At 41.5% G+C, this 25,565-nt stretch overlaps 1 protein-coding gene across 1 annotated transcript in view; it reads left to right on the forward strand.

Moving 5' to 3' along the window:
- PCNT (pericentrin) overlaps positions 1–25,565 on the forward strand; it is a 96,355-nt gene that overhangs the window by 70,352 nt on the left and 438 nt on the right. Inside the window, exons 34-44 of the mRNA XM_054976385.1 lie at positions 263–458; positions 1,778–2,000; positions 4,546–4,696; positions 6,845–7,537; positions 8,897–9,168; positions 10,036–10,135; positions 14,176–14,340; positions 15,895–16,133; positions 16,541–16,629; positions 22,059–22,215; positions 23,152–23,261. Coding sequence (XP_054832360.1) covers positions 263–458; positions 1,778–2,000; positions 4,546–4,696; positions 6,845–7,537; positions 8,897–9,168; positions 10,036–10,135; positions 14,176–14,340; positions 15,895–16,133; positions 16,541–16,629; positions 22,059–22,215; positions 23,152–23,261 — 2,395 coding nt within the window. The remainder of the gene's footprint in view (positions 1–262; positions 459–1,777; positions 2,001–4,545; positions 4,697–6,844; positions 7,538–8,896; positions 9,169–10,035; positions 10,136–14,175; positions 14,341–15,894; positions 16,134–16,540; positions 16,630–22,058; positions 22,216–23,151; positions 23,262–25,565) is intronic.

Raw genomic sequence — 25,565 nt, forward strand, 5'->3', positions numbered from 1 at the left:
ACCAAGTAAACCAAATTTTGCTCTTGAAATACGTTGTGCGACTTAGTTGAATGTCTTAATCGTTCATAATAGTTATGGATCCATGGCCGCTGTAGAATTTTGACCTTACTTGATCCTTATTTGAGGAATACTCTTCCTTTAATGTTAAGATGAAAACCGTAGCTTGTAAGATTCTTACATTTGGTTGCCTTGAAATAAAACCATAAATTTGAACTTCTGAAAGTGAATTTTAAGATTTGAAGTATGCTCGCTTTCGTTTCAGGATCGGCAGCAAAAGATAGTTCTGGAACATCTTTTATCTTCAGACAGGAACAGTTTGCTTACTGAAATACAAGACCTTCAAGCTCAGTTGCGACTGATGCACCTTCAAAATCAGGAAAAGCTGCAACAACTCCAAGAGACTCTTATTAATACAGAAAATCATGGGAGCAAACAAGAACACCAGCTTCGAAGGCAAGGTAATATCTCATGGAAGTTTACTAAACGTTTTTTACGTCTTACTTCACTGTGTCACTTGACTGAAAAATGTAAAACAAATAAGGGAAGGCTATCACCAGTCTTCATTTTATGAATACTTATTTTAAAAAAGGAAAGAAAAAAAGGAATAAGTAGCAGTGTTTAGAGTGAACAGAAACCTTTTCATGTTGATACGCTAATATGTATAAAGTAAGTGTGTTATTTAATGATATATGTAAAATATGGTGCCTTTAGCAAGTATCCTTGTGTTTGATTTCAAAGTAGCCTTAATACAAAAAGTAATAGACAAGTAGAGTAAGAAATGTCATTTTGGGGTTAGTGGTGGCAGGAAAGGATTAACCTAATTCTTAAAAGCAGGGCCAACCAAACAGTATCCTCAGTTTGAGAAGAAACAGTCTAGGCTTCAGAATTTTTGTCCTGGAGTCCCTACCAGCCAAGTTGCTCCATTCTGCATCACCACAAAGAATGGCCTTCTTATAGTGTATTGTTCATAGCTGAGATTACATGCAGTAGAATATGGAAGAAAAGAAACATAGATCAATAAAACCATTTGATACTGATTACTAACACCCAACTGGAGCAGTCACTGAAATGCATATGTTATAGCCTTGTCATCAGACTAATACAAGTTTTTCTCTTATTTTGGGTGTAGGGAAGTGACTAGTCTGAAACTTATAAATGAATGTGTAAATGAATGTGTTTTGGATAAATAAAGTTGACAGGAAGTGAAATGTACAGGTGTCCTTATGACCTGATTTGAAAGTAAGGGCAAAAGAGTAAAAGCAGTGAAAATTTGGTAGCAAAATTCTAACATACTCCATTTAAAGTCGTTTAAAAGTAGAGCAAAACATATACTTCTCTCTAAAATTTTATCAAAATTTTAGTGCTTTGTGATGTATTTAACAATGAGAAAAGGATAAAATTCCTCTTAAGAAATTCCACTTGAGGAAGGGGGAATCATTACTTAGTCCATTATCTGTTTTACTGTACTTAGTTATTTGCAGGGCTTTTTTTCAGCAGGAACGCGGGGGAACGGAGTTCCGGAACCTCTTGAAAATGGTCACGTGGCTGGTGCCCCTGCCCCCTGATCTCCAGACAGAGGGGAGTGTAGATTGTGGCGCGGAGGGCAATCTAAACTCCGCTCTGTCTGGAGATCAGGGGGCAGGGGCACCAGTCATGTGACCATTTTTTCCAAGGGCAACCCACTGAGTTCCACCACCTCTTTTCCCAGAAAAAAAGCCCTGGTTATTTGGGATTCATTTGTTAGAGTTTTTAAACTTTTAAAACCTTTTTTTTCCAGTTGAACTATTGGAATATAAACTTCAACAGGAGAAATCCATTGCAGGTGACTTGCAGATTTCTTTAAAAAGTGAGCAAGAAAAGGCCTCTGAGATGCACAAGCTACTGAAACAGGAACACACTGCAATAATGAACTTGAAATTGGATCTCTCTGAGAGCAAGAAAACAAATGAGAAGCTGCAAAAGTCTTTACAGGATCTCCAAAAGGAAGTAATTCAGTACAGGTAAGGACTTTACAGTAGATTCTGCACAACCAATTTGTGTTTTAAATGATCTTCTGTTACATTTTCATAAGAAAGTGTTTACTTCTGAGGTGGTTCTTCGATGTCTGATTATTACTTGAGTAATACCTAGCTTTTCTCCTGCAAAGGGTACCCATACTGCTTTTCAACAGAGTATAAATAAAATACTACAACTGGAATAAAAGCAGTAGGAACAAAAAGTAAAAATACTAAATACAATACTAAAAAGAGCAGAAGTAAAAGCAAAAATTTTGGAACAGTAATCTAAAATATTCCATTTAAAGTGATTTAAAAGTGGCAAAATCTGCATAGTAGTAATCCAAAAACATTAAAGTAGTGCTCTAAGATACTTTTAAATAGACTGCAGTGTATGTACATCTGATTTCAATCTCCTTTCAAAAAGACAACTGTTAACTTATGTTAAGAGGCCAAAGAGAAGAGGACAGCCATGCTCAAGCTAGGCAACCAATCACATCTCTGATAGGTCAGACTCTCACTACAGGATACCAGTGGCTGATTTCAAATTCCAGACAGGTTCATATAGATAGATTCAGGTACTTTGGAGACAAATTATTTAGGCCTTTGAAGGTCAAAACCAGCATGTTGAATTGATCTCAGAAACAAGTTAAGAGCTGGTATAGACACCCAAAACACTGAGGCAATATGTTCATTCCAATGGGTACCTGTTAACACCCTGACTTCTGCATTTTGCTGAGTAGCAGTTTTCCCACTGTCTTCATGTATAGAGCATATTGCAGCAGTCCAGTGTTAATTTGAGCAATAGCGGCCAGGTTCATCTTCTCCAGTTTGGCTTAGTGGTTAAGAGTGGCAGGACTCTAATCTGGAGAACCAAGTTTGATTCCCCATTCCTTCGTTTGAATAACACACTTTGTAAACCGCTCTGAGTACGGCATTAAGTTGTCCTGAAGGGCTGTATATAAATCGAATGTTGTTGTTGTTATTCTCTGTCAGAAAAGGTTGTAGCTTGTGAATCAGCCTAAGTTGGTGAAAGGCACTCCTGGCTATCTCCCCTGCTGCTTATCCAGGGAGAGTGATGGATCCAGAAACGTTCCCAAATGACGAACCTTTCCCTTCTAGTCTGTTGCAGAAAGGCAGAGAATTGGGTGACTACCACAATAATGCTTGCAGTGTTGCCAGTACAAGTAGCTACTTTCTTCATTCTGCCACTTCCTTACTCAAGGGGAAGAGTTCTGGGGGTTGTGAGCTTAATCAGCTAGACCTGCCCGTGCCCGCTCCACAGATGGCCTGTCACATGCTGCCAGCTTGCCTCAGATGATCCTTTTCCTCCAGCTAGACTAGTGCTGGGATGTGCCATACTGTCCACCTCCCCAGCCTGGGGCTAGGGAGAGGAGAGAGAGAGAGTGCATTTCCAGAAGAGGGAGTCCCAGAGCCTAGCACAACAGCAGATGCAGGGTAAATGCAAGTGCCTGGATGAAGACAGCTGACTAGCAACCAGATCCAAGGACAAGAATATTATTTATTTACTTTATTAATACCTAGGATTATCATCTTGGGATCTGGAGATCTCCTGGAATTAAAACTGATCTCCAGACTATAGAGATCAGTTTGAGAAAATGGCTCCTTTGGAGGGTGGGCTCTGTGGTGTTATCCCTCAGGGGAAAGTGCCCCACAGAGTGGGTCTCCAATCAGAGTGGAGATAATACACTTGGCAGAATGGGTAACCTGTATGTCAGACCTGGTTAGAGCCCATTCACACCATTTCCCCCCCGCCAAGCAAAACATGCACATTTCTTCCTCTGATACTACTGGTGAAGTCCAAGCCAAGCCACTGCCGCTATGCTACAAGGGCTTGGCTTTGGCCTGGCTGGCAGCAGTGTCAGTGGCCAGGAGGCATCTTGGGTATTATATATTTTATTTGGAAAATTTCTATGCTGACTCTCCAGAGAACCTGCCTAAGGAGCAGTTTACAAAGAAAACAGAATAGAACATCATTAAATTGTTGGTTAAAATGTAGCATTAAAAACACAGCCAGAGCACGGAGCAGCTGAAAATTAGTTTTAAACATATCTCAGGGTGACAGCAGAGTATAAAACAAGCCCCCTTAATTGAAAGCCCTCTTAAGTGAAAGCTCGAATAAATTTTAAAAATTAAAATTTTAAAAAATTAGCCTGGTGCCTAAAAGCCATCAAGTGAACCTCAAGAGGGAACAGCATTCCACATGCAAAATGCCACCACTGACAAAATCCTGTCTCTGGTTGCCACCCACCTCGCTTCTGAAGGCTAGGACACTGCTAGTAGAGCTTGTGAGGAAGTGCTTTGCTTTGCTTTACAGCAAAAGTTTTCTTTCCACTTCAAGATAGTGAATTCTCCACATATTTCGATTGTTCTTCAATCTGTGAATCTGTGCTGTAATATTACATATGTAATTGTTAGGGATATGGATTAAAACCTGTGCTGGAACTAGGCAATATGTCAGGTGGCAATTGATTTTGTTTGTGTTCCTCACCCAGTATGCCAGTGAGATGATAACTTTTGTATGTTTTAGTTCTACTCTGGAAAGCAAAGAGAAAAGTATGTCTGCTGTACTTCAAGACTTGCAGAATGAGCGTGTTAAAGAAAAAGAACTACAAGCTATATTAGATGAACAACAGCAGCAATATAAGAAAAGAGAGGATGAAAAATCAAAAGCAGTGGAGGTAACCTCAGAGATATTGAGACTTTTATGTTGTTTTCTTCTACTTACCTTGCACCCCAAAACCCCAGATTCATCAGTCAGAATAAACATTAGTAAATGCATACTGATTAACATTTTCTTTAATGAGATTTTTGTATCAGAAGATGGGTTAAAATTAGTGTGTATAAACACCCTTCTACTTACAGGGAAGTAGGTACAGCATTAATGAGCTTAGAAAAATGTCATTTTCCAAGAGGTCTCTTCTGGCTTTTCATGTAAGCTTGTATGTGCTGATAGTGCTAAGTACATGAGCATTGCTTCCTGGAAATTGTAGGAAAGAATTTTTTCTTCTTGTTGTGTGTGTGTTATATGTCATCAAGTCACTTTTGACTTATAGTGACTCTATGAATTAATGATTTCCAAAACACCCTGTCTTGATTATAACCTTGCCTCAGGTCTTGCAAACTGGAGGATGTGGCCTCCTCTATTGTGTCATTTTATGTCTTCCTCTTTTCCTACTTCCTTCAAATTTTCCTAGCGTTATTGTCTTTTCCAGTGAGTCTTCTCATGATGTGATGACTAAAGCATGATAGCCTCAGTTTTGTCATTTTAGCTTCTAGGGAGAATTCAGGCTTGATTTGATCTAGAAATGTGATTATTTGTCTGTTGAGTGGCTCACTCTATCTGTAAAACTCTCATCCAACATGACTTTTCAAAAGAATCAATTTTCTTCCTGTCAGCTTTCTTCATTGTCCAGTTTTCAAATCCATGCATAATAACAGGGAACTTGGAAACCATTCTGTCTGCCCATTTACTGTCTAACAGCCTCTTGTCCAGAGTACAAGTTGCACATCAAAACAGATGTTGTGGCACACTCATTTTTTCTAAACCATCCGTATGATCCACAGTCCAACATTTTGCTATAATCTGCAATCTTTGACGTCTCCTTTTTCAGAATTGGTTTTTCTGTTAAGTGCATTTTATTTTGTAATTAGTCTCCATTTGTGTAATTTATTTATTATGGAGTGCTATTATGCAAATGTGGAAAACATATAGATAGAAAAGGATTTTTAAAAAATAATTTTTTATTTAATTATTTAAGAATAATTTTGATTAATTTATGATTTTTGATTGATTTATGATTTTTAATTTTTTTTTGCAATTCTAGTGCTGTTGTAATTTGGAGTGGAAATAACTCACTCAGCATATTGTCAGACATGACCAAATTAACAGACATCAGATGCAACTTAGCACTTTATTTAATGCCTTTGTCATTTTCAAGGTATCAGTCAGCAACAGATGCAGTACTGTGAGAGAAATCCTGCAGCAATGGTGGGAGGGTTTTCTGGCATCCATCCGATGCCATGGATTCAGGCAGCTTGCTGCATGGATTGAATATGAACGCCTTATGAGTGTTAGGCATTGGCTGTAGGTAGCCTGCTGAGTGCTTGAGGCAATGGCCCTTTGTTTGTCACCCAAATATTAAAAGTTTCCTGAAGGGACTGCACATTTAAACTGCCTACCATTAATATTACTGTTCTGAATGAGCTTTCTCTTGAGGCTCTTACCGGTCATGGTTGCATCAGCAAGGGAGATCTCCAAGCTAAGGTCATTATGACCAGGGAGTGATTGTGCATTTTCCACAAGGATTTAATAGTGTTGCAATCAGATCCATTCTTTGTGTCCAACATTCATTCAGGGTCTTATAAGGCTCAGACATTTAAACCTCTGTGTTCCTACCTCAAGTCTTTCTCTATTACTTGTATGTTTAGAAAAAGAATTAGCAGCATTGAGTAAACCACCCCTTAATTTTATTCTTCAGTGTTCAGTGTTGATACATTTGGGGGTAGAGGAGTTATTCCCTCCTAAAAAGTAGCTAAATCATACTTTTTGCTGATTTACTTAGCACCTGACACCAAACAGAATGGACAAGCTGCAATAAATCCAGTTTTTTAAAAAAAATCTAGAAGGAATTATCAAACTATTGATGTTAAGTTCAAAAATGCCTTTTAAATTTAATGTCTAAACAGGAATTCTCAGCTGGTGTTATCCTCCTACAGTGCCTTATGCCAAGATTTTAATAACTTTTGTAAAGTAGATAGTTACCTAAATGATTGTCTTCGCATACCTACAGATGTATTGCAAGTGAATTTCTCGTTCTGCCCAACAGGAGTTGCAGGCTGCCTTAGAGCTACAGTGCATTCAAAACAATCAGTTGTCTGTGGCTATAGAACACGAACAGGCCGCAAACAGCAATCTCCGTAAAGAACTTCAAATTGAGCATTCTCGCTGTGAAGCCTTGCTGTCCCAAGAACAGAATAAGTTGTTGGAACTGCAGAAAAATATAGATGTTGAGAAAAGCCGCAGTTTAGAGCTTTTAAGTGCTTTGAACCATGAACGTGTTTTAACAGAACAGCTGAGCATGAGAATAAATGAATGCGGGTCATGTAAACGTAAAGAAGATTCATTGCAAGAACTACAAGCTCAGTTGTCTGTCGAGAGGTCCCATGCTAGGGAACTGGCAGCCATACTTGAGAAGACACAACGGCAAGCTCTTGATTCCAAGAAACAAATGGATAGAAAGCAAACATACGAAGAACCGGAAAAAGAGCAAGACGTCTTCGCCAGTTTACAGATTACACAGGCATCTTTGCAAACTCAGAAACAAGACATTATCCATGCCTTGGAGATTGAGAGGGGGAAAGAGACCCAAATGAAAAGGGAATGGGAACATTTGCAGACCATCCTCAGATCCCTCAGTGATCAGGAGAACGTGGCAGAGCAAGGAGCAAAAGAGACAAAGCAAGAGCAGCAAAGGGCATTGGGCAAACTAAAGGAGCTGCAGAGAGCTCAAGAAAGTCAGGTAAAAAAATGTGATTTCTTCCTGTTGTGTAAGCAAGGCACAATACATTTCATAGAACTTGTTGCTTTAAAGGATAATCCTGAAAATCTACCCAGTGCAACAGCAACCAATAACAGATTTTATCAGTCTTGCTCGACACAGTTTAATTAATAATTTTACCATTGCAAAAAGAAGATGTACTGGAGCTTGCTGCTGCGGTTTACTTAGAGAAAACCATTTCTCCTGGCAATGCCTCAAGAAGCCTTGTTTAAAAATATGTTGATCATGTCTGTAAGGAGACACAGTGATGGTTGTTCTCTCTGCTTGATATATTCGGGGGAGGGGCATGACAATCAGAAATGAGCAGCATGTAAACAATTCACCCCCACAATGAAGAGTGATATTGCTACAAGGCTAAAAGCCGTGTTTGAGGAGAGCCCTAGCAACAGTAATACTCTTAAGTATACTCTGGTTTCCCTTCAGATTGCATAATACTCCAAGTACAGGACAAACTAAATTCAAGGCATTCACACTCAGCTTGGGTTCTGTTGGTTCTGTCTTTGGACCCAGGGGGAAAGTTGCCACAAACACCGAGTCAGCTAGAACCAATGATTGATGCAGGCATGAGTGAGTTAACTTCAGTTTGTGGTCAATCTGAACAGCATTCAAAGAAGTCCAAGATGAAATTTAAATGTGGTCATAAAAGTCATAATGATGGGGAGAAATCTAACAGCGCTGTGCATAAAGAGATACAAATAGGATTTGTACAAGAGATACAAATAGGATTTCCTCCAGGTGGTGGCTAGAGATCTCCCGGAACTACAACTGATCTCCAAGCCACAGAGATCAGTTTCCCTGGAGAAAATTACTGCTATGGAGAGTAGACTGTAGGGCATTATACCCTGCTGAGGCCTTTCCCCAGGCTCCACCCTCCCAAATCTCCAGGAATTTACCAGCTTGGGGCTGGCAACCCTAGATACAAAGCACTGGGGGGGGGGGGAGTTGGAACTAGAGAGGACAAGGGAAGTAAGCCCTCTACAGAGGACTCCATCCCTCTTGCATTTGTAATACAACTGATAGGAATTCTATTTGTTCAGTTTCCGAGAATGAAATTGATGAGGATATTTATCTGGTTTCAGAGACAATGAATCAGCAGCCTTCTGTGATTTCTTTACATGTTAGAAAAAATAATGTTTATGAAGAAGTACAGTCTGTAGTTCCATATGAACATGCTTGCTATGGAAGGGAGGTGTTGTGAATGAGACAGAGCGCCTGGTCATCATTGTGAGCGTTATTCATCCTGCGGTTTGTCCTGTCCATGTTTTAACCAGGACCACAATTACTCTTAATATGCGTTGCTATCCTTTTTTATTCCAATAGCTGGAATTACAGCATCGGCAGAACACTGGAAGAATTGAGGAACTGCAACACATGCTAGAAGAATTGAAGGAGCAGGAAAAATGCCTTTGTGTTCATAAAAATCAACACAAACTTCCTTCATGTCCTTCAAAAAATTGTACCACCAACTCAGCCTTTACAGTTAACACAGCACAGCGGCTGCAAACAGAACAGCAGAGACTAGATAACATCCGAGGACAGTTGCTCTTTGCGGCTGCTTACGTTTCTGAGTTCGTATATAAAAGTATAGACAGGTAAGTTTTTTGTAAGGATATTTCTAACAAGAACTAATGTTCCTGTTTCTAGCTTGGAAATATCTTCTACAAATTTGAGAAAGATCGCAATTGTGATTCCAAAAGGGTGGCCATGCTAGTTTGCTGTAGCAAAATTAAACAGGAGGCCAGTAGACCTTAAAGACTCAAAATGTACACCAATATAAGCTTTTGTAAGCGCTCACAGCATCAGCTGAGAGTCATTGTTTCTACTATTTACTAACTAAATAGGTTAATTAGCGGTACCTCTGGGACCAGTAAAAAATAACTGTTTCCTTTTGATAAAAAAACAAAAAAGTTAAATGGCAGCTTTGTAAGACTGCCTTTTCCGACCCTCTCTTCTGTTTAGATGGGTTGTAGACCATGAGTTGCCAGCACTGCATTAAAAACGATACAAATCTATTTTGAGATGTGGCTGGTTTTCATTCATTTTTCATGGCAACTTAAATTTTATTCCATATAAAGGTAGGACCAAACTACATGGTGTGCTGTAATTTATCTGCAGAAACAGCTGCTGTTATGAAAGGTATTGAGGCTCCAACACTAGGAGAGGAGTGGGAGTTAAATTCCCATCACCTGTATCTAACTGGTGAAATGGCACGTGGGGGAATAGTTAATCCTCCTTCCATATCAAGTCACCTTCTGGTTGTTTTTTGGCAACTGAATTATGTGTCAGGAATCAAGACACAAATCACTGATGTGCGTGTATCTTTGGCCCTCTGTTTTATTTTCTTCCTTTATGCCGAAAAACTCAGACTTCTCATGTAGTGAGTCCTAGGCCTGCTGCTGGAAATGACTGCCTGTTCTGTGGGATAAACTTAAACAGTCTTTCTTGTCTGTATTTAATAGGACACTTAACAGGCCTGCATTAAGTGAGGAAACAGTTGCAACCTTGTTGCAGATTCTTGAGGAACTGAAAGCAGAATTGCTGACTTCTTCCAGACCTTTGGTAAGAGAGTTCATTTTATTTTGGTGAAGGGCTATTCATATTTCAGTTGATGCTCACAAGCAACAATGCATGATACCTTTTTAAAGAGGAAAAGTAACTTGCCTCTTTCAATTTTCAGGGGGTAAGGAGTAGAGATGGGCACGAACTGAAATATGAACCAAAATTTGTCATGAACCTGGCCAGTTTGTGGTTCGCGAACCAGTGGTTCATCAGAACCCATTTCTGACGAACTGGGACAAACTTTAGGCTGGTTCATTTGATTCGTTTTCAATTCATCACTGCGGACAGCCTGGCGCCGATCGGTTTCCTAGGCAACTCGAGATGAGCTTTCTGCAGTAGAAGTGTGCACCCCGCCGCTTTTCAGCTGATGGGAGGGGCATCCCCCATGAGCTGAAAAAAGTGCCAGCATTTGAAAGGAGCAACAGTTGTCTTGCATGCAAGAAAAGTGTTGCTGCTTTCAAATGCCAGCTGGAACTTTAAAGCGTTTCAGTATCTGTTCTGTTTCCCATGTTTGCAGAAGTTTGCTTATTCCCTGCTGGCTTTAAAGGCCAGGAAAGGGCTAAATGGCTGGTTTTCCCTTCCTCCTTTGGGGGAAGCAGCAGCTTCCCTGCCACTTAGTTTCCAAAGGGCTGTGCAAAATGTTTGGGGTTTTTTTTTCTTTGCAAAACCTGAAACATGCCTTGGAGGAAGGGAAAAACAGCTATTTAATCCTTTCCTGGCTTTTAAAGCCAGGAGAAAAGTGCAGTAATGTTGCTATGTTACAACGTTGCTACACGTTCTTGCCTTTGAAAAAAAAAGAGTGTGTGTGTGCATATCCCAAAGAAGGAAGGGAAAACCAGTCATTTAGCCCTCTCCTAGCTTTTAAAGCCAGCAGGGAATAAGCAAACTTCTGCAAACATGAGAAGCAGAACAGCCGGCAGCTTTTTTTCAGCTGATGGGGATTCCCCTCCCATCAGCTGAAAAGCAGCTGGCATTTAAAAAGGGGAAACCAGAAGCTCACACACCTATTCTGCTGACTTTCTGCTGCCCCAGAAGTGACATTTTCACAAACCACAGAAACTGGTTTCGGAACCAGGGAAATTTTGTGAAAGTTCGTGGTTCGTGAAGCTGTACGAACCTTGAACCTCCCAGTTTGTTTGTTTGTTTTGGTTCATGCCCATGTCTAGTAAGGAGGAGCTTATCCTAAGTGTTATGAACTGTTTTCAAGCTTTCAGGGCTGTTTATGATTGCTGCTGCAGATATGTTGCCTTGATCAAAGGCACTTTGTGTTTCAGTGGTGGCCTATTCCTTCTGTATAGGATTGCAGAGAAGTATCCATGGTATAAGATCTTGTATAACACTCAATGTAGCAGCCTAACAGTGTATTCCTATGCAGAATTGCTTCAGTAAATCCATAGACTTCAATTCACTGTAACAATATTAGCTCTGGGAAGTGGCCTTTGAATGTTATTCCTTGCCCCTTAAAATAGTTCCTGGTAGCACACTTGTTACCACATGCGCTCCCTTTCATGTGACTCGTGACTCCCTTTAGACTCGTGTGGACTCTCTAACTTGGGTTGGGACACTCATCCAGAACCACAACCAATTTGAGGGAATATAGCTCAATGTCAGGGGGAAACCTCCTCCTGTTTCCGCAGCCTGGTTGGCTTGGAAAACTGACACACTTGCCAATTAGGGGGAGCAGAACATGTGATTTAGAGATTTTTCACCTCTGTAGGGAGCAGGCAAGCTCAAAGTGCCCCTGATAGGCTACCAGTAACTACAGAACAGCCAGATTTTTTCCAAAGCAAAGTTTAGAATTTATTGATGGAAATATAAGGGTACAGGAATTGAAAAGGTACTCAGACATCTGAACAGTGCAATTGTTGTGTTCAGAGGGACATGCGTAGGAAGAGTCACATGAGAGGAGAGAATAAAAGAGAACCAAGCCTCTGGCTGAGAGCAAATTCTGCACCTGGGAATGGCCACAAGGAAGAGAGAGAACAGTTTAAAGAAGGGGTGGAGGAGGAGAGTTTCCAGAGGAAAGGAGTGAACAGAGGAGTTTACTTATCTGCTGAGCTATGTAGAGTATGTTGATGGTTTTGATGGTTCAGAGATTGAGAGAGGAGAACTTCAGGCAGGGCTTCTGAAGGTCCCAAGGAAAAGGTTGGCTGGTTCCGGAAGAGTGGAGTGGGCAGCCTCTGAGCTGGCAGAGGGGATTTGGCTACCTGCCTTTGTCTAGCCAATCAGCAATACTTATAGGAGCCTGCACAAAAGAATATCAAAGAAATAATTGTAACATCCAGGAATTGAGGGTAAGCCCTGAGTGCAAATTGTAAATTTCCTGAATTTGATTGATCTATGTCATTGCTATCTCTGAGAAGGATGTACCTGGTAACACTGTGCCTAGAAAGTATTTACAATGCTAATGTTCAGTCACAAGGACAGACTTAGTCTATCTTAGGTTATCTCTTTCATATCGACCTCATGAGATTTTTTCAGCCTAACATTGGGTAGCATAGGAATAGCTTAAGTGAGAGTCGCAGAAGTGATGATTATGCACAAGGTTGTGATGTTTCAAAGAGATTCAGCTTCATTTGTCCTCTACGTGTTCAGGCAAACAGAGGAAATACATATTAAGTACTGACTTTTGAGGGGAGACGTTGGACTTTGGGGTGCCTTCTCTACCTGAAATCAATCAAGATGGGTAGCCGTGTTAGACTGCCTGTAGCAGTATAAAAGAGCAAGAGTCCAGTAGCACCTATAAAACTAACAATATTTGTGGTCGGGTATGACCTTTCATGAGTATGGGTGTGCACCTGAAAAAGATTTGCGTGTCCCGCTTTGGGAAAGCAGTTTGGGTTGATCCAAATCCCGAAGCAGGTGTTTAAAAGCTTTGGTATGCTCCGTAAAGATTCGGGAATCTTTACAGAGCACACCAAAGCTCAAAGAAACCCTTTTCGTGCATCTTGCAAGAAAACGGTTGCTTTAAACTTCCCGCCCTCCCATTGGGGGATGTAAGCAGCGCGACATTTGAAAGTGCCCCTTTTGGGCACAAAAGGTGCATTTTAACTTTCAAATGCCGCGCTGCTTGTTTCTCCCATTGGGGGAAGCAAGCGGCACAGTGTTTGAAAGCACCTCTTTTCATGCATTCTCCCCTCCCATTGTGGGGAAAAATCAGCAGTGTGGGAATTTTCAAAGCAAGCAGCACTTCTCTTGCTGTTTGCAATGCAAACAGCTAGAAAAGTGCTGTGGGAGGGGCTGCTGTCACTTTGCCCGAAGCTTCCCAAAGCGATATACAGGGGCCGATTCGGGAGTCTCGAATCTTTACAAATCAGGCCCGATTCGGGTTAAAAACCCGAATTGGAAACCCAAAGCGCACATCCCTATTTGTGAGTCACAGCTCACTTCTTCTCTACCTGAGATCAGTGTTTTCCTAACTTGCATGTGTGGAGTTTTCCTGTGCAGAGTCCTCCTCTGGTAGAAGGGTTCTCCAACAAATGTTGACGTTCCCCTTGCTGCTTCCTGTTCTACAAGTAAACGAGACTGGAAAGGTGGACTGACTTTGAAGTTCTTTTCTGCCCAGCTTGTGGGAGAGCAGGCAGACCCTCCTCCATTGTCTATTCTAAGAGAGGGCTACACATTTAAGTTTGGGTAGGCTGCTCTGATCTCTAAGACATATTAGAACAGAGATCCGAACTGAAAAGCCCTCCTTTCCTGTTGCACATCATCTGCAGAGGTTGCATTTGGTTTGCAATGGGATTGGGATTTTTCTCCCAGTAAAAATCATACCCTAAAACTGGGAGGAGTCTGCTCTCCAGATGGGTCATCAATTTTAAAATGCTGGCCTTTTAACTGAAGAAGGGATAATGCTTTGCTTCCTGCTCCTCTACATTCGCAGCAGCAAGGAGCTTCACAATCTGTCCAGCTTTCCAATTTGCCTTTGAGCCAGTTGCAGCACCACAAAGGGGTTTATTTTTTTTTCTTGAAGCCTGTTGAATAACTATTGTACTGTACATTGAGGGTTTTTTTAGCAAGTTATGCTTTGGATTTTATGTTAGGTCACGCCTACACATATTATGAACTCCATGCAGGAATCAGAAAGAATTGCTTGGCTACAGGAGAGAGCTTTTTCACAGAATAGCTTGAAAACACCGGAGTATGGAGTAACAAAATCCAATCCTGCATCTGAAAATAAGTCAACCGTGGGTCCTTCCAACCTAAAGGTGTTTTTTTCTGAGCATTATCTGTATATTGGAATCTTGTTTTCATTGGTAGCAGCAATAGGGTCTTCCTTGTCCTCCTGATCACTAAAAATGTAGAGCTTGCACTCTCAAATGAAGAAATTTTAAATTGAGTAATTATCAGTTTACTTGATTAATCTGATAATTTACATAAATTGTCTTCTGCTAAAAATTAAGATCCCTGATAATTATTTTCTTTATTTGAGGCAATTTCCTGATCAATGTGTTGCAGTAGAACACTTCTGATACTACCCTTGGCAAGCAAAGATCATCCACAGCAGAAACAAAATCATTTCTAAAATTAATAATAAAGCTAAAAATGTAGTTGTAGTTTTGAATACTGATTTAAGATGTGACCCACTTCCAGGAAGAAACATTGGCTTTAATGCTATTTGATATCATCCATGTAAAAAAAAAATATATATTCGCTGACATTCAAATGTTAAAGGTTCATTTACAAAAGAACTTCCTGCTCTGACTTCTTAATACTATACTTTGGCATTTTCTGGACAAGTGGTAAGCACCTTAGGACTAGGCAGGGCTTTTTTTCTGGGAAAAGAGGTGGTGGAACTCAGTGGGTTGCCCTCGGGAAAAATGGTCACATGGCTGGTGGCCTCACCCCCTGATTTCCAGACAGAGGGGAGTTTAGATTGCCCTCTGCGCCGCTCGGTGGCCCCGCCCCCTGATCTCCAGACAGAAGGGAGTTTAGATTGCCCTCTGCGCCGCTTGGCGGCGCAGAGGGCAATCTCAACTCCCCTCTGTCTGGAGATCAGGGGGCGGGACCACCAGCCATGTGACCATTTTCAAGAGGTTCCGGAACTCCGTTCCACCACGTTCCTGCTGAAAAAAAGCTCTGGGGCTAGGGATCATGAGAACACTGGACACTGAAAAGAGTTGTCAATATGCATCTTGTCAGACCGGCTTTGCATTGCACAGTATCCCCCAAGTCAGAGCAGAGGAGGTGAGAAACAGCTTTTGTAACAAAGTAACAGCAAGCTGTTTTTATGACTGTCTTTAAGAATTATTTTGAATACGGCTGATAGAGATGCATCCTCCCCCAGCCTTTCTTGTATCCAGAATGGAGCCTTTCCAGGCCAAGGATCACTATATCCTACAGCAAGGGGAATAGGGAATCTGGGGCAGATTTAATAACCAGTTAATCAAGGCCATTATTTCACTCTACTGAGAGCATTTTTATTAGTTCAGTTAGACTGTTTAATTTCTCAGCTCAGCTAAAATATCAAGTCTTTTTTCTGTTTATATGAGATTTGGAAGGCATTCCTGTTTGCCCCTTGTTGGCATTCAGTTCGTGAAAGTTAATTGAGGTTAAAGAATGAATTGAAGTGGAATAGTCATGCTAGGAAATATTAATTGGGTGGGTGAGGGACTTCGGTGTAGTTTTCCAATGCAAAAAATAACTCCTTGAATATACTGCTAACAAGCTATATACTGACAAAACGTTTTAGTAAATTATTTGTGTTTCTAGTTTTAATCCACTGTAAGCAAAATTCTGCTGTTTTTGTTTGCTTGTTTCAGCTGCAGAAGTTATACAGGAAGTATTTGCGAGCTGAAAGCTTTAGGAAAGCTCTCATTTATCAGAAAAAATACCTTCTTCTGCTCCTGGGTGGATTCCAGGAATGTGAGCAAGCGACTTTGTCCCTGATAGCTCGTATGGGCATCTATCCATCCCCTCCGGATCTTAATGTTTGTGAATCACGGAGCCGTCCTTTTACAAAGTTCAGATCTGTTGTTAGAGTGGTCATTGCAATTTCAAGGTAATAGCCTTCAGTGCAATATCACTGTGAACAAATTTATATCAACAAATTATTTTCTGTTGTTAAATTTCACAGTAATTATTGAGCTCTCTCTTTTTTCAAATAGGAAGGATAACAAAATTCTATAAATCATATTGAACCAATGGGGTTGAAACGTTCAATGATGCTCCAAACTGTATTTGTTTTGCTTTATTATCCTATGCTGTCTCAAAAGGACTTGTGACTACATTATCATTGAACATAAAAATTTTGGGCTACTGTTGTAAAAAATTGTCAGATCCTTGGTTCACTGCAGCAATTCATGCTAGTTATTTTACAGCATTTATATTCGACCTTTCTCAAAAAGATGCATGGTGGATATCTAAACTGTGTTGCATATTAATTTGACTCTCTCTTCTCCCTATCAGGTTAAAGTTTCTGGTTAAAAAATGGCATAAAGTAAATAGGAAGGAGATGCCATCGGAAACCCTTTCACATAGGACTGGACATCACTCATGTAAGCATTTCTTCTGAGTGTAGAATTTGGGGGGTGTATTCAGAAATTTTTCTCCAGGCGTACAAGAGCAAAATTAAATAAGTCATGAAGAACATATTTGTATTGTCGAAGGCTTTCACGGCCGGAGAACGATGGTTGTTGTGGGTTTTCCGGGCTGTATTGCCGTGGTCTTGGCATTGTAGTTCCTGACGTTTCGCCAGCAGCTGTGGCTGGCATCTTCAGAGGTGTAGCACCAAAAGACAGAGATCTCTCAGTGTCACAGTGTGGAAAAGATGTTTGCAGGTAATTTATATCTACTCAAGAGGGGTGGGGTTGAGCTGAGTCATCCTGTAAGAGTTTCCAAGGGTGTGGAATGCTAATGGCGGGAGGCTTCACTGTATCCTGAGGAGGTTCTTTTGCATATGGATTGGTGCTTGATGTGCTAATTTTCTCTGCAGGGCTATTGTCGGGTATAGAGTGTTTTGTTAGCCTGGTGTTTTTCAGAACTGGAAACCATGTTCTGTTCATTCTTAAGGTTTCTTCTTTCCTGTTGAAGTTTTGCTTATGCTTGTAAATTTCAATGGCTTCCCTGTGCGGTCTGACAAAGTAGTTGGAAATGTTGTCCAGTATTTTGGTGTCCTGGAATAAGATACTGTGCCCTGTTTGAGTTAGGCTATGTTCAGCCACTGCTGATTTTTCAGGTTGTCCAAGTCTGCAGTGTCTTTCATGTTCTTTTATTCTTGTCTGGATGCTACGCTTTGTGGTCCTGATGTAAACTTGTCCACAGCTGCAGGGTATACGGTATACTCCTGCAGAGGTGAGGGGGTCTCTACTGTCTTTTGCTGATCGTAGCATCTGTTGTATTTTTGGGGTGGGTCTGAATACTGCTTGAAGGTTATGCTTTTTCATAAGCTTTCCCATCTGATCAGTAATTCCTTTGATATATGGCAAAAACACTTTTCCTGTAGGAGACTGTTTTTCCTTGGTTGTTTGATTCATCCTGGGTTTGATTGCTCTTTGGATTTCATTTCTGGAGTAGCCATTTGCCTGAAGTGCGTGGTTTAGATGATTAATTTCCTCATTGAGAAAGTGCGGCTCACATATCCGTCTTGCACGATCCACTAAGGTTTTCATTATGCCTCTTTTCTGTCGGGGGTGGTGATTGGAGTTTTTGTGTAGGTACCGATCAGTGTGAGTTGGTTTCCTGTAGACCTTGTGACCTAACTGAAAGTTTGCTTTGCGGATGACCCAGGTATCCAGGAATGGGAGTTTTCCCTCGATTTCTTTCTCCATGGTGAATTGTATGTTCAGGTGGATGTTGTTGAGATGATTCAAAAACCCCATCAATTCTTCCTCCCCATGGCTCCAAATGATAAATGTATCATCCACAAACCGGAACCATACACTAGGTTTGTGGGGTGCTGATTCTAGAGCTGTTTTTTCAAAATGTTCCATGTAGAAGTTTGCTATAACTGGGCTGAGTGGACTCCCCATGGCCACCCCATCCATCTGTTCATAGGATTCGTTGTCCCATTGGAAGTAACTGGTTGTCAGGCAATGGTGGAATAAGGCTGTTACATCCTCTGGGAAAATCTGATTAATAAGTGCAATAGTGTCTTTTACTGGAACCTTGGTAAACAGGGATACAACATCAAAACTGACAAGTATGTCTTGTGGATTGAGTTTCAGAGAACTGATTTTGTTGATGAAATCTGCTGAATCTTTGATGTAAGATGAGGTTTTCCCGATGTAGAGCAATCAAACCCAAAGAGCAATCCCGAAGAGCAATCAAACCCAGGATGAATCAAACAACCAAAGAAAAACAGTCTCCCACAGGAAAAGTGTTTTTGCCATATATCAAAGGAATCACTGATCAGATGGGAAAGCTTATGAAAAAGCATAACCTTCAAGCAGTATTCAGACCCACCCGAAAAATACAACAGATGCTACGATCAGCAAAAGACAGTAGAGACCCCCTAACCTCTGCAGGAGTATACCGTATACCCTGCAGCTGTGGACAAGTTTACATCGGGACCACAAAGCGTAGCATCCAGACAAGAATAAAAGAACATGAAAGACACTGCAGACTTGGACAACCTGAAAAATCAGCAGTGGCTGAACATAGCCTAACTCAAACAGGGCACAGTATCTTATTCCAGGACACCAAAATACTGGACAACACTTCCAACTACTTTGTCAGACTGCACAGGGAAGCCATTGAAATTCACAAGCATAAGCAAAACTTCAACAGGAAAGAAGAAACCTTAAGAATGAACCGAGCATGGTTGCCAGTTCTGAAAAACACCAGGCTAACAAAACACTCTACACCCGACAATAGTCCTGCAGAGAAGATTAGCACATCAAGTACCAATCCATATGCAAAAGAACCTCCTCAGGATACAGTGAAGCCTCCCGCCATTAGCATTCCACACCCTGGGAAACTCTTACAGGATGACTCAGCTCAACCCCACCCCTCCTGAGTAGATACAAATAACCTACATCTTTTCCACACTGTGACACTGAGAGATCTCTGTCTTTTGGTGCTACACCTCTGAAGATGCCAGCCACAGCTGCTGGCGAAACGTCAGGAACTACAATGCCAAGACCACGGCAATACAGCCCGGAAAACCCACAACAACCACAAGAACATATTTATTTATGTGTTCCTTTTACTCCAAGATAAATAGTATAAGATTTTACTCTACAGCATACAGTCAAAATGTCTAATTACTTTAAAAAAAAACAAACAGAAATTAGCCGCTGAAATTCAAGAAAAAATATATTCTGTTGAATGCTGGTGCAGAAAACAGGGTATTGAGAGCAGTTGGAGAGCTTAGTACTTGGCTTAAGTCACTTTTCTGTTGAGGATATTTTTTTATGGAATACTTTCAGACAGTTCTGACAAGTGTTTAATGTTAAATGTTGTTATGGTGGAATGTGAGATGGCTGTTATTGATACATATCCATATGAATTCTTTCCATGTATGTTTCCGTGTTACCTGTAGATTAAAAGATGTAAGAAGCTAGAATGTTTCTCTGTTTGTATTGCTTCAGTTCTTGCAAACACTGGATTCAGCTGTAGGAAAGAAGCAAGGCAACCAAATGACTATTACAGATAAAACCCCTTAAGTTCACAGTGGTTAGTTTATTGGCCTTTTTTCATAGTTAAATGGATAATGATGCTTGCTGACTCTTTCAAAGCTTTTCTATTTGCTGTTTGTTAGGGCCTGCAACCTCCAGCACCCCTTACTCAAGGAGAGCCCCTCCTCTTGGCCCCAGTCTGTTGAGGAGACAAAAGGGGGTAGGTTCATAGCTTTCCGCTAGCCTAAGCCTCTCCACAAGTTGCTGTGAAGAGAGTTCTGGCCTGTCCTTGACTCGAGGACAGGCCTCGTTTAAGGCTGGGGCTGGGGCACACAGGCCCAGAGCCTTGAACCTACGGGTAGGCTGGATCAAATAAATGGGTCAGGCAGCACCCCCAGTGTCAGAACCTGTCTGCCCATGTCACCCACCCTCCTACGCAACCTCTGCTGTGCCTGTAGGCAGCTTGGCTCCTTGGAGTGGCACATCACTTCCTTGCCTCTAAGCTGCCAGGCTTGTCGCACAATAGCCTTCAAAGGAGCAGCGGCAATTTGCAAGGAATGTTGCTGGCAGTGGTAGGGGTGTTCTCCCTCTGAGGCGGAAGACATCTTGATGGGATGATTCCCATCAAGATGTCCTCCTTTCCTCAGAGGAGAAGGACCCTTCATGGTGAGTATCCAATGGTCCGTTCTTCATTGATGGGGGTGGTGGAGACTTGCTCTTTGTAGTCTCTGTCCCAACAGGGACCATCACTGCCCAGAGGTAAGGATGGGAGGAGTGTAGCTCTTTCACCCTCATGTTCAGTTCTACATTGAAAAGTTTTCATAAATATGAATATGACTGAAATTAACTGAGAAGCTAAACTACATGCTCTGTAGGCATTAGAGAGTGAAAGAATATTTCTTAGGAAAATGAGAAAATTGTATCAGCTCTGTTGAGTTTTTGAGAAGAATCATATTAGTGCTCCTGAAACTACCCACAGCTAATAGGCTGTTACATCTTGAAGCCAGCTGGGTGACCTTGGGTCAGTCACAGCTTCTAGCTCTCTCAGCCCCACCCACCTCACAGGGTGTTTTGTTGTGGGGATAATAATAATATACTTTGTAAATCGCTCTGAGTGGGTGTTAAATCATCCTGAAGGGCGGTATATAAATCGAATGTTATTATAATATTATTATTATATATTAATAGCCAAGTAGCCCTGATTTTTTATCGGAGCCACAAACAGACAAAAGAGATCTTCCCACACACCTAAAAACACCCAGGTTTGCAGAAAAATCTGAAATCTTCAAAAGAATACATTGGGATTTTTAAAAAATGATAAAAAGAGCTCCTGTAGCTTTAACCAGTTGCCCTCAGTGGCTATTGCTAGGCAACCAGAACAGTTTAGTCAGTATTCCAGGCTTGGCTTCTGTCAGTAAAGGCAAGGTGAAGGGGCAGATCCCTTTTCAGGGCTGTTTTTTCCTTTGAGGGAGGACTGAGGCCAGGGCCAGAAGCAACTGCTTGATACCATGTGACTCACCCAGGCCTGGCTTCTTGCTGCTGTTCAACAGCAGTTCCCTCTCCACACACACAGTAGCCAGAGTGGTATAGTGATTAGAGTTTCAGAGTAGTCTCTGGGAGAACCAAGTTCAAATCACCATTCTACTGTGGAAGCTCACTGGGTAACTTTGATCCATTCTCACATTCTCAGCCTAACCTGCCCTCTCAGGTTTCTTGTGAGGATAATATGGAGGCTGGTAGAATGATGTAAGCTACTTTGGGCCACCATTGTGGAGAAAGGCACTATATAATAGAAGTAAATTAATAAATATAAGATAAAGATGGGGGAAGATAAAAAGGTGAGTTGTTTAGTGGGTTTTAAGGAGAGAAGGACAACAGGAAAGATGAGCATATGGAGGCTGCAAGAAGGAGGGAAAGAGGCAATAGGGTGAGGAAAGAGGCTACAGGGGAAAGTGAAGTACCCCCTGCAAATCCCCCGGGGCGGGGAGGAGGTGAAGAAAAGGGGGGACAGACAAAGGCGAGTGGGAATGAGAGAAGAAAGCAGGAAAGGAGAAGAGGCTATGGGGGCAGTGAAGGGAAAGAGGATATGGTGAGGGGGGAATGATGTGTCTCCCTCAAGTCCTTGTGGATCTCCCACTTGTTGTCACCTATTTCTGTTGCAGGTTTGATGGCATGGAAAGTGGGTTTACTCTGTTTATTCATTTTTAGACATACATGCCGTTCCCTGCATAATAGAACTCTCTGTTACTGACTACATTTTTGTTTTTTCTAGTCTGCTTTTGCACTTATCTTCCAAACCTCTCGGGTTGAATTCAGATATAAACAATAAATTATCCATTTATGTACAATCTATTGCTCATTTATTCCAGATCCCAGAGGTAAAATAGAGGTACTCAAGCAACCACAGCCTTTCCCAGATGCTGATACGGAATCTCCTGCAACTCGAGAAACTGGATGCTGCAACAGAAACACCTTAATGAGACTTGTGAACAGTTCTCCTAAATCACCGCCTCATATGACTGCCCAGTTAGTATAGATTTTGTTCTGTGTTACTTCTTTCATCCACACAGTTTTCCTAAGCGATGTATCAATCTAAGTGAATCTCTACATAAAAATATATTTACTATTCAAATGGTCTGTGGACATCAGAAGAGCCTTCCTATGAGTATCCCAAAGGTACATGTAATTCATCGTGGCCATATGTCCCTGCAAGAAGCAGGGAATAAATGCTTTCTCTTGCTATTACCTGTCTCCCGCACACACAACTGTCTTCCCTCTTCACAACTGTTATTCAATGACGTCATCTGTGAATGGAAACGTTCCATTTAGCCATCAGGGCTAATAGCTATAGATAGCTCTATTCTCTGTGAATTTAAAAAGGATTAGACAAAGGTACTGGCCATCACCGTATGCTGTGGCACTAAATTTCATAAGTTAAGGGTTACGTGAAGACGCACTTTTTTATCTACCCAGAATCTGCTGTCAGTCCTGAGGTTGAGTATTATGGAAGAGGAAGAAAAAGTCCACACTATGCATGATTTTATAATAATTTTCTTCTTTTAGTCAGCTTTTTTCTAAACTAAAAAGACATTAAGTCTTTGACATTGTGTGGTTGGATACAGACTACTAACTTTAAGGAAGAGATCAACTATTAACCCTCCATCCAATTTGAAAGCGGGTGTGGGGGAAGAAAAGCCAAGCAACCGTTTTCTGCTTTGAGTGGGGTGGGAGTGAAACTTGTAGCTGTGTTACAGCCCTTTCAAAAAATACTTATAAGTATTCCTGTTTGCATCTTATTTGCTATACATTGTCCATTTCCTCAACTTCTGAAGCCATAGTTTATAGCATTATCTTAAAATTTTGTTCTTTTAATGCCTGTTCAGTGTTCCTAGCTAATTTTGCTTATTTGAACATTGGTATTCTGGTAATGTGCTTATTTTTGTTTGTTTTCATATCATGCAGATTCACTAGCTCTTCTTCTCAAGCTTCATCTAAAGATCCTGAACGTTCATTAGCGGAATACATTGCTTATTTGGAGGCCATTCAGCAAAGACTAGGAATGATCATGCCAGGTAATAGACATGCATTCTGAAGCTTTCTGTCTTAAATCGTAGCTTGTGATCTCGTATGGAAGCAAAGTCTGTTTCCTCTCAGTCTCTCAGTTTCATTCTGTTGTCTGTTTTCAGGTTATCAAGGAAATCAACTGAGATTGTCTATAATATCATTGTTGATAATATCATTATCTAGGTCAGTTTATCCAGAACTGACCTAGATAAAACCTTCCTACTGTCTGCATTTTATTCCCAAATTCCTACTTTAACTTACTGAACTGGATTGGATATTTTTCATAAGCCAGCAATTTGAAAGAACCAGCAGAGAATATATGTAACACCAGGGGTCATTTCGTAGAAAAAGAAATGCAGGAACTCATTAGCATATGCCACGTCACTTGCCATCACCGGAAGTGATGTCGTAACTGATTTGCATATGCCACACCACTGACATCACTGGAGGGAGGATTTATTTCCCTCCAGAGTGCCCTTTTTCTCCTTCCAGAGGAATACAGATATGTATTCCTAGGGCCCTTCTGGAAGATGGCAGTCAACAGATAACAATCAAAAGATATCAACAACAATCAAAAGATGACAATCAAAAAATAACCTCAGAGGAAAAAAGTCACTACAAAGTGTAGTACACACTAAAGAACAACCCTGTCCTTGCAGTGGCAAAGATCAAACTGAGGGAGAGGTCCCTTCAGTGGGCTTAGACTGCAGTAACTCTGCTTAAAATTGCACTGTAAGTCACTTAACTATACAATCCTCTCTAAGTGGCCACCTTGTGCACTTGCTAGACCAGCACAGAGCTTTCTAACACACTTCAGATCTCAACTGCATCTCCTGGGCAACTCAAGAAGGAAAACGGCATGCTAGGCAGATAACCGAAGCAGTAGAGCTGAGCCTCAGATGAAATGAATTCGAGATCTGTGAATATTAGTATTCATGATCTGTGGATTGATTTTTCTCTCTCTATATATATACCCCCACCACCACTCTCACTCTCTCTCTCTCCTCCTCCAGTCCACACACACACACTTTCTCTCTCCCTCTCCCTCCAGTCCACACACACACACACTTTCTCTCTCTCTCTCTCTCTCACACCCACCCCCACTCACTCTCCCCCACTCCTCCCACACACACCCACTCTCTCTCTTACCGTGTTTGCAGGGAAGAAGAGACTGGGCGCCACTTATGAAGGCTGCGGCCGCCAGCCCTGAGCTGGGACAAGCAGCGGGCGTTGCTTGCCAGGGCTGGTGCCATACAGCCTTCCAAGGCCGCATCCCCCAGCCCTGAGCTGGGACAAGCGGCGGGCACAAGGAAAAGGCTGTGTGGCTGCTTCGACCGGCCTACAGGCTGGGAGGACGGGCCGCACAGGCCACCCCTGCTCCTGCATGGCCCCCCTCGCCCCGGGTTCCTACCAGGGAATCCAGGAGGTGGTGATGGGGTGGTGGTGGTGGTGCTGCCTCCATCGCCGCTTGCTGCTAAAGACACTGGCAGCGGGGAGGAAAAGGAATCACGTGGGCGGGGCCAAAACCCAAGTGATCTCTTCAGATCTACCGGAACGCCTTTCCAGTGTGTTCCCACCCAAAATGAGCCCTGTGTAACACTTATACCAGGTGGACGGACTGATTTAAATGAATCCACCCTGAGTATGAATTACAAAACAGGAAACTTGATTTAAATCACTAATTAAAATTGTTTTCTTCCCCCTTGGTGTGATTTAAAAGCATCATTGGAGCACAGAACGCCATGGTTTTATGCCATTCAAGTTAGATTACTTTAATGCACTTTATGTAGTGGTGCCACTGAAAACTATTTGAAAATATTAGTTGATCCAACATGCAGCAACTGCATTATCACTCTAGCGCTGAAAAATCTACACTGGTGGTCCACTTTCCCTTCGGCACAGTTCATGGTGCTGCTTCTTACCTTTAAGGCCTTAAATGGATTGTGGCCAGGATACTGGAAAGAGGACAGCCTCCTTTCATACAGTCCAGCCTGCCCGTTAAGACCTTTCTTCTCAAAACTTGCTGTCTGTGCCCCGCCTGCAAAGGTGAGGCAGGAGGTGACCAGAGACTGTACCATCAGAAATGTCTATCCTGTTGTGGTATATAAAGTTTAAAAAGGTGTTTTTCAAGCTGGTACTAAAATCAAACATAAGGTAAATGGAATTTTTAAAACATTAAAAAACTAAAGTTTTAAAAATCCTAATAAAATATAACATTCAGAATTTGTTTTAACTCTTCAGTTTTTATCCATCTTGCATTGAATAAATCTTACATCCTTAGTAGAATTAAGCCATTAGGTGATGAAATTAAT

This window comes from Eublepharis macularius, chromosome 1 (assembly GCF_028583425.1).
Source record: "Eublepharis macularius isolate TG4126 chromosome 1, MPM_Emac_v1.0, whole genome shotgun sequence".
NCBI lineage: Eukaryota > Metazoa > Chordata > Lepidosauria > Squamata > Eublepharidae > Eublepharis > Eublepharis macularius.